The sequence below is a fragment of the Diadema setosum genome, chromosome 4 (genome assembly GCF_964275005.1).
Source record: "Diadema setosum chromosome 4, eeDiaSeto1, whole genome shotgun sequence".
NCBI classification, from domain to species: Eukaryota; Metazoa; Echinodermata; class Echinoidea; order Diadematoida; family Diadematidae; genus Diadema; species Diadema setosum.
In genome coordinates, this window is record NC_092688.1 from 42,152,196 (window position 1) to 42,164,062 (window position 11,867).

General features: G+C 37.8%; 1 protein-coding gene across 1 annotated transcript; it reads right to left on the bottom strand.

Moving 5' to 3' along the window:
- Positions 1 to 1,418: 1,418 nt before the first annotated feature.
- LOC140227277 (TP53-regulated inhibitor of apoptosis 1-like) lies at positions 1,419 to 7,338 on the bottom strand. The gene is made up of 3 exons (XM_072307700.1): positions 7,298 to 7,338; positions 4,600 to 4,771; positions 1,419 to 3,726 (listed from the first exon to the last, which is right to left on the bottom strand). Exons 2-3 carry the CDS (start codon positions 4,741 to 4,743, stop codon positions 3,637 to 3,639), a joined length of 234 nt encoding a protein of 77 aa, XP_072163801.1. The 5' UTR covers positions 4,744 to 4,771; positions 7,298 to 7,338; the 3' UTR covers positions 1,419 to 3,636.
- Between the last annotated feature and the right edge of the window lie 4,529 nt (positions 7,339 to 11,867).

Below are 11,867 nucleotides of genomic sequence, written 5' to 3' on the forward strand. Positions count from 1 at the left end.
AGCTTTGATAAAAAGTGATTATAAAAATATTTCAAAAATGCTTCAGTTTCAAAATGTCTACTCTCTCTCTCTCTCTCTCTCTCTCAAACATACACACACACACACACACACACGAACAACCCACACTTCGGATGCATTGCTTTTTTGTTGGTATGTTTGTTTAACTGCTCTCGCAGATTTGCAGCTCAATAATACCTGGAGGGCCAATCAACCACTGTAACACACAATTTCCTGCAACAAGAACTATTAAATAACACCCTATGAAATAGCATCAGGCTCCTATTGTCAAAGGACAAACCTTCAGCTGGTTAAAGGGATCGTATAGTTTTGGTTGAGACCTAATTTCAGGTTTCTAACATTTTTTGGTGAGATAATGAAAAACCTCTTATGAAATATGAAAGAGCATGTAATTCTATGAGGAATTCAACATTTATTTGATGAAAATTGGTTTTGAAATGGCTGAGATATACAAAAAAAAGACGATTCTAATAAAGTGTGGGACCCACACTTTATTATGATAGCTTTGTTTTACTTTGTTTTTGGATGTTTCAGTCATTCCAAACCCCATTTTCATCAAATAAACTTTGAATTCCTCTTAAAATGGTATCCTCTGTACTATTTCATAAGTGTTTTCTAGGTACATTTGTATCTCGCAAAAAGTTAGAAACCCAATTCTCATCTCCACCAATACTGTACCATCCCTTTAATTGCCCATTTTGTGTTTTGTGAAATTCCTGGATCAAATTCGTAAGTGCATTATTTAAATGGCATACCCCTACCCGTGGTCAGTTTTGCAATGTAGATCTGAATTATAAGCATAAGTTTGTGTCTTTACACGGAAGAACTGGAAAAGTAAATCATATCATTCTGCACTAGTACATGAAGAGTTTGTTTGCAAAAACCGATAAGTCCATATTTGCCAAATGGAGATATTTGCGATTAAAGGTCAAGAAATATAAAGAGAATAATAAGAAAATTTTTTGCTTCTTTTGACCATAACTTCAAAAATATACCTTTATATGTAGTGACCAATATATCATTTAAAAGGTATTATTTTGTACTTTATGACAGAGATCGTACTTCAAAATCTTCAAAAATGGACTTATCGGTTTTTGCAAACAAACCCTTCACATGTACCAGGCTGTATTGAATTTTGTCAACATTGTACTTCGTATCACGGTTCATATCAGCCTCCATAATGTGCAGACATGTGTAACTGCATAGACGGCATGACAACAGTACAGTTTAGAAGCAACAAACTGAATTGTGGAACCTTTGATGCAGACTTTAGTGCACAATTACCATCTCTTGCTGGAGGGAGGTAGAAACTGAATTTTCAGTGCCAAGCAGTAATAAAGTGGAACTTATACTCTACTGGCCAGGCCATACAACAACACCCAAAAGACCAGTCTCCTCTATAATTTTCCTTCCATAGAAAATATTTAATACATTATTACTCATCATCATACAATACATCTCAGATGTAGTTATTCATGTAGAAAAGTTTCACATATTTTCACATATACTTTCCTCATAAAAGCATTCGTGCTATGGCAATGCCCACAGTGACAATTATTTCTCATTTCTTCAGCTTTCCTGCATTTTATGGGCATGGGCTAGAACATGAATACTTCACAGAGACAACTCTATGTATTTCAATGCATACAGATCTCCCCTACTACTGCATAGCAACTAATATCCATACATTCCTGTCATTTATTGAATTGAATGGCCTCACAATGAATCTAAAAGTAAACATGTCTCACATTAACAAATATTTTCTCAGCTGTTACAGGTACAGTGCACAATGTGTAATTATGACTTTCTTACCTACACACATAAGATTACATGCTACAATCTGTACATACATTAGTTCCTGGGTCAGGCAAGCTCTGAGGTTGCCAAGGGCAACCGTTATCAGAATAGTATGCACGGGATTAAAACGCATTATGAATGTGCAGACAATCTCTCCTCCAGTACAATCCACCTAAATTTCGACTGACACAATATAATTAGCACATTCTTTATATCTATCTGGACTAGAATTTTTCTTTGACCTAGTCAATTTTTCGACTTGTGTGAAGTCAACTGAGGCAAGATTGATTTTGTTAGTCTATTATGCAGCTTCAATCTCAAATATCTCAAATCGATGAAAATGTTTACCATCATGTATTGTTTTGCTTGGTTTTTTTTTTTTTTCGTATTTTAAGTCTTCATAGTACTCGATGCATCTCACCCCTTGGAATGCAAAGATATCGATATTTGCTATGATGGGCAAGTTTTGGGTAAGTTTCCTGGTTATCAGGAGAAACCTTTGTTATGGAGGTATACATATGTATATGTAAACTTTGAACATGATGGAAAACTGGGTTATTGACAAATAACATGGATGTATTCATAGTGCAGGCAGTATCCTGAACATGTATTTTATATGTGGGCACATAATGATGAAACCACAGATAGTACAATGTAGTCTCTTTCGTGTTAAGTGAATTATTGACAACATATCACTGACTAGGGTGTACCACTATCTTATGTGGCAAAAAGGGAGTTTACGAGTCACTGTTGTGTGTTTGATTTGCTTTAACCCTTTGAGGATAAGTCCCGAGTATACTCGGGCAAGTGTCTATGGGAAATGCGTGTTGTAGCAAAATCAGCCCGTCCTTAACCCGTTTAGGACGTGTCCCGAGTATACTCGGGCTGACATTTTCCAGGCTGTGGACTAGTCCCGAGTATACTCGGGCTGAGAGAGCGAAATGAACACGCATTTTTAAACTTAGAATTTCACCAACAACACGATGCCTATGTTAAAAATGATTTATATTTTGTGGGACTACATATATCAAAGTTGCCATCTGTGTACAGTTTTGGATTTTGGAAAACCTGTCCATCTGTGGGGGTGTTCACTCGCCAAAGCAAACCGTCCTAAACGGGTTAACAGGTTAATAGTCTTCTGGGCCAATGAATGTATAAAATGTCCCATGCACTTTTGGAAGGTTCTACTTCAGAGCACTTAAGCTCTTTCATAATGCATTTTTTAATCACTGATTTATTTCATGTGCCCACATACTTTCCATACTCATAAGTTATCATGACATATAATTTCCATTTTTTTCACAAACTCTCTTAGTAGTTTGCATGACAGACTCACCCAGCAACCTGTGATAAAGAGAATTAATGACAGTCCACAAATGAAGACCACTGTCACATGACAGGGATTATTTTGATCACATGATCTCTGCTCATTGACATAATATGGTTTCAGAATATCCATACTCATCAATCAGTGAAGGAAGCACAACACTTCAGGTGCCAATCTGTAAGACAGTCAGGGTTAACAGAGGCACCTCATGGCTAGGTAAGCAATCCAGGAAAAATGGGGGAAAATTTTCCTCTACACACTTCACATCCATCATTTCAGTGTACTGTATATGGCTGTATAGTTGAAAAATCACCAAATATGTACATCTGTCTCCTTTCAATGCAGTTGAACCCTTTTCCTTCATACATGATCAGCGACGATTCCATTCATTAGTATTGTCCAGAGCACCATCATGATTTTTTTTTTTTATTGTTGTGTGAAAAAAAAAATTTAATAAAAAAATGTTACTATTCAGAACAGCGCCCTCACATGGGTCACTGCTCTGGTGGTTGCTTCTCAGACTCTGTACCTATGACGACTCTTTCCACCTCCTCCATATCGATCCCTTTGTCCTTGATGGCATTCTAGAACAGATCATGCAAAGAATAATCCATGTTGTACAGGTGTATCATAACATTATGATCAGAAAAATCAACAAAATAGATAATGTACAGGGCTGATATCATTTGTCACAAAAACATGCTTCACCTTGTATTATTATTTTCAGTTTGATTTTTTTTTTCTCTCCCTGAAATTCTAATTTTATTCAAATGACGATGAGAGAAGAAGAAGAAAAAGAAGAAGAAGAAGAAGAAGAAGAGGAAGAAGAAGAAGAAGAAGAAAAGAATGATGTCAAAGAGCAAAAAACAAATAAAAACCACATGCATTTGTCTAACAGGCATAATTACAGCTGTATGCTGAAATCAGTCGTGGTGTTCAAGTGCAAATTTTACAGGAGGAATTATTTGTTGTTAAATACTTTCAAGTGGGTTTATGGGAATGTCCCTACCAGTGCTGGATCGTCAGAATTGTGAGTTTAACCGTTTTTGTTGTTGTTGTTGTTGTTGTTGTTGCTGCTGTTGTTGTTGTTGTTGTTGGTTGTCGTTTGTTTGGGTTTTTTTTTTTTGGGGGGGGGGGTGGTATCTAAGTTGTGTCATGACCTATCTTATTTCTTTTCTTTAAGGATGTGAAAACAGAGGATTTCAAAATACGAAATTTCTAGCCACCACATTCTGAATCACAAACTGGTAGAAGTATACTTTGCTTCAAATGAAGAGAGACTACCTGAATATCATCTAATATTTTAAAGCACACACTTACAGCTAGGGTCTGTATATGCTTCCTTTCTTCCACTTATTTATGAATTGTTCCTATCGTCATTAAAGACATCACAAGCCATCCTTTGGCCTTCTGCTATTACAGCGTTTTAGTGTTTTCAAAGGAACTTGAACACTTACTTTGACACACTGCTGGTATTTTCTGAAGAGCTCACCACAGCTGTCTGTTGTGTCTCCTTTGAGGAATTTCTCACTGAACCATGAGTTGAAGCAAGCATCATATTCATGCTTCAGGTCATTGCACTCTTCATTAAGGCTGTTCATCTCTGCAGTTTTGATACCAGTAATTCACCTTTGATGGAAAAACAAATATCAAAGAAACAAACTCAAAGGGAAAAACAAATATCAAAGAAACAAACTAAGAGTTTGTTCGCAAAAACCGATAAGTCAATTTTGTTCAATTCTTTTAAATCACGACTTTTCATTACACTCTGTTGGTGTAGAATGCAAATGATGTAAAGATCATATGACTGTCGGTTTCCTACGTAATAGAAGGTTTAATTTTTTAGAAATCTTCACAGAGGGAAAAAATTGAAATTTTGCACTCTTCAATGTGTTTTGCTGCAAAAACCAATAAGTCCACTTTTCGTTTTGTTGCAAAAGCCAACAAGTCCACCGCTCGCAGTATAAAATCGGTGTGTTGCAAGTCTTCTCAAGTTTTTAGCAATGCTCATAAAGTTTAGCACACACACATTGGTTTTGGGATGGAGATGTGCAAGACATTTTATTTTTGTCAAATGTATTGGAAACTGCGTGGCCGCTGGCGCTGTAGCATGCATGCTTATAGTAGAGTCCGTATTGAGTGTGTATGTAGTCCTACATAGTTACTGTACAGCATGCATAACACAGCACAATCAATGAAATCACCTGACACATATATGACATGCCGATTGGTTAATGTGGACTTATATCGCCTTTTGCAACAAAACGAGAAGTGGACTCCTTAAATGTATATGTCAACTGATTTTCATGGAAAATGGACTTTTCAGCTTTTGTGAACAAACTCTGCAAACAATAATTGTATTAAATGAAGTTCCATTAGTTAATTACAGTACTCAGGTATTCCCCTCCCTCCCAGCTACAAAAAGCTCCCCCCCCCCCAAAAAAAAAAAAAAAAAAAAAAAAAAATATATATATATATATATGAAGAGTTTGTTTGCAAAAACCAATAAGTCCATATTTGCCAAATGGATATATTTGCGATTAAAGGTCAAGAAAAATAAAGAGAATAATAAGAAAATTGTTGCTTCTTTTGACCATAACTTCAAATATGTGCATTTATATGTAGTGACCAATATATCATTTAAAAGGTATTGTTTTGTACTTTATGACAAAAACCGTACTGAAAAATCTTCAAAAATGGACTTATCGGTTTTTGCAAACAAACTCTTCATATGTATATAAATATATATTCATTTAGGTCTAACGTTATAACGGTTAGAGTTGTCAAATTGAACAATGGTCAATGCACCATTTGTTTTTGATTTGCCATTTTTTAATTAGGCCCTAAATAAGCCAAGTTTAATATCTAACAAAGTTTAATACTAGGCTAGATCTACTCTACTGTATGCAAGAGTAGACTCTAACTACCACGTACAGTAAGGGTACCGGTTTTCGACACTTTAGCACATTTCCTTATTTACCATCAATACTGCACCGTTTTACCTCAGAATTTCGATATGAAGTTGAGCTACAAAGGCCAATAATAATATGCCTTAAACGAATTCAAATTTGAATGCACTCGCGTTCAATTTTTAAGCGATTTCCGTCACGCCGTCGCTGGCATCAGATTTCGACACCCAGCATCATTTTTCGACACAATCACAGCGCGCATCACACAGAAATCACATGGTGCGTACAGTACGCGTACACTGCATTGTGGACGCAAACTAGCAATCATACCGGCGCAAGAACTTGTTGTTTCCTCTATAACGTGTCTCGATATGGGAATGTCGAAATCTGTGCCACATTCTCAAAGCCAACTCTTTCTACAAGTTTGCTCATTTATCACGAATTTAGCCATGAAATTACTAAAGACGATTATGAAATCAAACATCAACATTTGGCAAACAAACTGAAACTAAAGCAAGATAACCGGCAAGGGTGAATTTAATTTTACGGCGATGTATACAAAATGCGTCATATTGTTTTGAACCCCTAAAAATGGCTGACATTAACATTTCTGCTGACACTGTGTTGCTTTTCTCCTAAATATTCTACCGTCGGATTATGAAGACAAGTGACAAACAGTGTTTATATAAGACTAGAAATGTGATTGATAACTTGGTTGATTGCTGAAGTCAGACGTTTGTACTGACTATAAATTTTTTTAAGAATTATCTGCTGGGTGTCGAAATCTGGGTCCTGAGTGTTGAAAACTGGTGGCAGTGGTGCACTAATAGTTCAATTTCGTAATCATAATTAAAACCCCTGAGCTTAGGAAAACACACACACTCCAAGCCAATATATTGACAGGAAACGCAAAATACCTGAGCTGGGTAGATGTAGTCTTATTATTGACAGTAGGGGCATAAGAGAACCATAGCATACACACAGACTAGTCTAGTAGTAGATCTAGTCAGTGCAGTGTCTGTCCAATGTAACTTGGACCTTAACTAACACCAATATCAAGGGGTGGGGCCGTGTAATACTTCAGGCTTGCTGAAGACAGCTGCAGAGTATGGCCAATTTTTGGTTATCTTCGTAACTATACACGTCCCTAGGCCTAAAATGGTGGCAGACAATAGATAAAGAAAAAAGAAATAAGAAATGAGAGACAGTGCTCATTGACGCTTTGAAGAATAACCGAGACATTTACCTTCAGGCCCCTATTTCCAACTTCAGGGAACTCACACAGATTGTTCAAGCAGCGTACACGTACATTGCACACTAGTCAACAATAACATACGATACAGTGTACACACACGTTCACGCGCGTGCATGGAGTCCATTAGGTCTTGCTGCTGTGCTGTGGGTGGGTGGTCGAGTCGCTTGTTTACACTTCTTCATTCGTTTGATGTCGCCATCTGTTGCTGGAACGTGAGCAATTTCTAGTACCAGGTAGGCCATCATGGTCATGGGATGGTCGGTTGGAAGAATGAAAATATAATCAACATGATGAAATTAGGTGTCTAAATAATCATGAAGCTGCAGCTGCTCCCAGTACAGCTGCTAGGATACATTTCACAAAACCACTCGACGTCTGGAAAACTAACAACAACCAACATCAATTACAATCTAAAATGATGGTTATGATGTGTTAAAAATAAGAATAGGCCAGCTGACATTTATTTTTTCTTTCCCAAGGCAACTCGATTGCGCTATATCATAAGCATCATTAACAATATTCATTTCCTACACTGACTGGTTCTTGAACAATGCAGTTCAAGTTTGCTTTCATGATTTCATCAGTGCCCATACTGCGGTTATGTGATCAAATTACTCAAGCAACTATCAAGTAGGCCATACTTGTCTTATTCTGCTTTGAAAGTAGCGGTAATCCGATATTGTTTGTTTACATGTGACGCTCTTTCTAGGTTTTCATTAACTATGGTTTCCCAACATGAAATCCCAAGGACTGTAAGCCATCTAGAGTATACCGTAGTTCGTTGATTTAGACAGCACTGCGAAACCTTTTGAGAAACAACTTGGCTCTGTAATGATAGGGCCAAACTTTCGGTGATGAGTTTGAATGAAATAACTTAACGTTTAATGCTTGAGCTCCGTCTATCACCGTCTTCACACTGTAAAAACAATCGGTGTTAGATTTAACACCACAGGTGTTAAATCTAATACCGATCAAGTGTCAATAGAGGACCACACCCACAGGTGCAGAAAGTATGTTGTGATGGTGTTGAAAAGTGTTCACCTGGCTGTTCGTGGTGTTACTTTGACACTGCAGCTGGTGATATTTTTGACACCGCATGGTGTTGATTTGATATTCCTGGTGTTAATGTCAATGGTATAACACCCGCCCAGCTTCGATAGGAGACCGCACCAACTGGTGTTACAGTGGTGTAAATGTGTTCACACCTTTTTTTCTTCAAAAATTAAGTACTTTAACGTAAAGTTCTTGATCGTCTTGTTGAAGTTCAAAATCAACAAGAAAAACAGTAACTAAGAAACTATTAAAACAACAATTTTATATTTTGAAATGACACCCGGAGGTGTTAATCTAACACCACAAATGAACACCGAAAATTTAACACCAGCTCGGTGTTTCATATTTAACACCGGACTTTTTGCAGTGTACCTATCAAATCCAGTGAATACTCAATATTTTCTTCCATATAACAGCCGTAGACTGTCATTACGTTTCTTTGCATTATGATTATGACCGACCTGTTTCCCAAGCAGACAAAAATTATTGAAGAAATGGAAACGTTGTGAATGTCTTGAAAATAGTTTGGATGTTCATTTCGATCCAGTGGCTTCTTGAAGACAGTGCTATGATAATGATGTATAGGGCCTACAGTTTATAGTTACTCATATATATGGGTAATCCAAATCTCTGTCTCGCTGATGTCTCTCTTTCTATCTCTCTGTCCTTATCAAAGGCTTATGTGTGTGTGTGCGTGTAAGTGTGTGTATGCATTCGGATGTATCATTCACACATTTTCCTATAGGGATAATAGATTTATTTTCGGGATACAAATAAACCAGACGTGATCAAGACGATAACAAGACTTGTCTCGGAAAGGAACGCGACATGATATCGATAATCCATTCAAAGCGCAACTGTTAGTTCAACAAGGCACATTGTTTATTATCAAATCCATCCTTTCTTCACGACTTTGTAATACATATCAGTAGTTGCAACTGATTGACAAATTGCCCTACATCGACGTAAATAAGCACTGAATTGATCAGTGTTTTTTTAGTAGTAGCCATGATAAAAAATCATGGGCGTACATACTCGAGCAGGATTCGAACCTACGACCTCCTGATCACCGGACAGGCGTCATCTCCACTAGACCACCGAGCTTTCGCCCGACAGCAAGTGTTGGTTCTAATCCTTATAGCATGCAGCGGGTACTGCTTTGTTATTCAAATTCATGAAATTCTTCCGTCGAGATGTTTTCATTGCAACTGATTGACAAATTGCCCTACATCGACGTAAATAAGCACTGAATTGATCAGTGTTTTTGAGTAGTAGCCATGATAAAAAATCATGGGCGTACATACTCGAGCAGGATTCGAACCTACGACCTCCTGATCACCGGACAGGCGTCATCTCCACTAGACCACCGAGCTTTCGCCCGACAGCAAGTGTTGGTTCTAATCCTTATAGCATGCAGCGGGTACTGCTTTGTTATTCAAATTCATGAAATATCAGTAGTATTATGAATAACAAATTCAGCATCTCCACTCATCTCTCAGTCAAAGGCAGAGATACTCCTGGGTATACATAGCTTAATATCAGCTGTTTTTATTTTCGGACATTAAAGTTGATAACGACATTTTCATTATCACAGGTCCATGACAGAGACACAATTGCACAACATTGGTTTCTGTCATTTGCAAAGTATCATCTGCTGATAGCAGAATTTGCAAACAATAAATAAAAATCTTTCTAAAACGTTTCTCTCTCATAAGTGACGGGCTTTGCAATAATACATTTCAACGCACGAGGCTACGCGTACTGTTATTGTGATAATATACATTTTATGTAATATTGTCAGAATTTGCAGCAAGATAAATCTTATAATAAAAAGATAACAACACATCATAGATATTATAGAAATTAGGTCCTTTTTACAACGTGTCATTTTTCTACTCGCAAACAATGAAGTTACTGATTGCACGTAATGCGAGCTAAGGGAGAGATTATATTTAAATACCATTGACTCTAACATCATTGCACATGCTCATAATGTGTCAGTTCTTGTTTATGATACAGAAAATGGCTCATACGAATTTTGAAAGCCTGATCAGCACTCCAGCATTATACTAGTACCACCCAAGTTCACTTGTCGATCCTCACATAGCATTGCACAAGATATAGGGAGAGCCAACTTACGAACCCATTTACTAGTACCCAACATTTTGACAAGTTTCCCAAGGATCGCCTGCCTTCAGGAAAACACTGAGTCTTTCCTTGTTTTCCCTTAATACAGTTCTCTCAACGAAATCTTCGCAATTTGCATTTTGTGCCTTGAGGGCCGTTTTCATGTCACGAACTTATGCATTATATCCGTTTCTTTGTACTGGTTACTTGGGTTAGACAGGATTGAGAGTGATCTGATCGCTTCTCATGAGCCTCTGGTACGTAGGGTCTACTGTAGGGTGACGGGTGCAGTGTTGGGGCAATTGGTGGTTGGAGAATGTTAAGAGGTATTGTTGATGTATTTATCTGCATCATACCGTCTGTCTCTTTTCAGATGAATTAACAGAGTTCTGGATTCGATTCAAAATGCAATTGTGTCTCCAAAATAACTGAGCGCCCCCTTTCAACTTTCAGGATATGGTAAAGTGTTTGGAAAATCTAATTGATACACAGGTTGCACTCTAGGATAGCCTAGAGGAATGACAGTAAATGCTTCTCCGTCGCACCCATCCCATTTCCCTCCCCCTCCTAGTTATTTGTCATGAGCCGTCTTATGGGCACTCCATATCCAACATATGTGTTGCCATCAATATCAATAACAACACTTTTTTACTTACTCAATCTCATTATGTAAGTCAGAGTAGGCTTATATAACCACAGCGGACTTCTCCCAACTAGACGTATAGGTCCGAATTCACGAAGGTGGTACAATACCATTGAAACCATGGTTTAAACCATGGACAAAAACCATGGAACGCCACGTACGTGTGTGCACGGAATATTTCGTTAGGAATTCTGTCACTCGAAATGATTATTTTGTAACGAAGCCACGCACCAGCCATGACTTCAAAATAAAAATCCCCAACCGTTCTTGGGAACATCCACTTGCACTGACTACTGAAGCCCACCCTCTGGCAAATGGATGCGAACCCTTCTTCTATTGCCTTCTCGAGGCAATATTCTTTCATTGGCTTTGGAAGACATATAATTCACATTGTGATCATGAAGGAGGTTTATGTCGGTATTCAACCCCCATTTAGAAGGAGAGACTATGAGTCTTCCTAGCTTCAGCTCATTCCTGCAAATGTTTTTACAAAAAACAATGCCCTGTGCTCGTTCGATCAGGACCTTTAGATGATGATCGTCGTTATCCTTACTTTTGACAAGGTCCTCTATGTTTTCGCAAAGCGTCTCTCTAGCATACAGCGGTTCTTCCTCAAAGGGTAGACTCAAATTCATGCTCCGACCAAGTAAGCTCGTCACACCATCAACTTGACTTATCATCTTTCGCTTTTCCGCAACCGTAGCCTGTAAATCAGCCTCAATCTGCTCAAACAGTTGA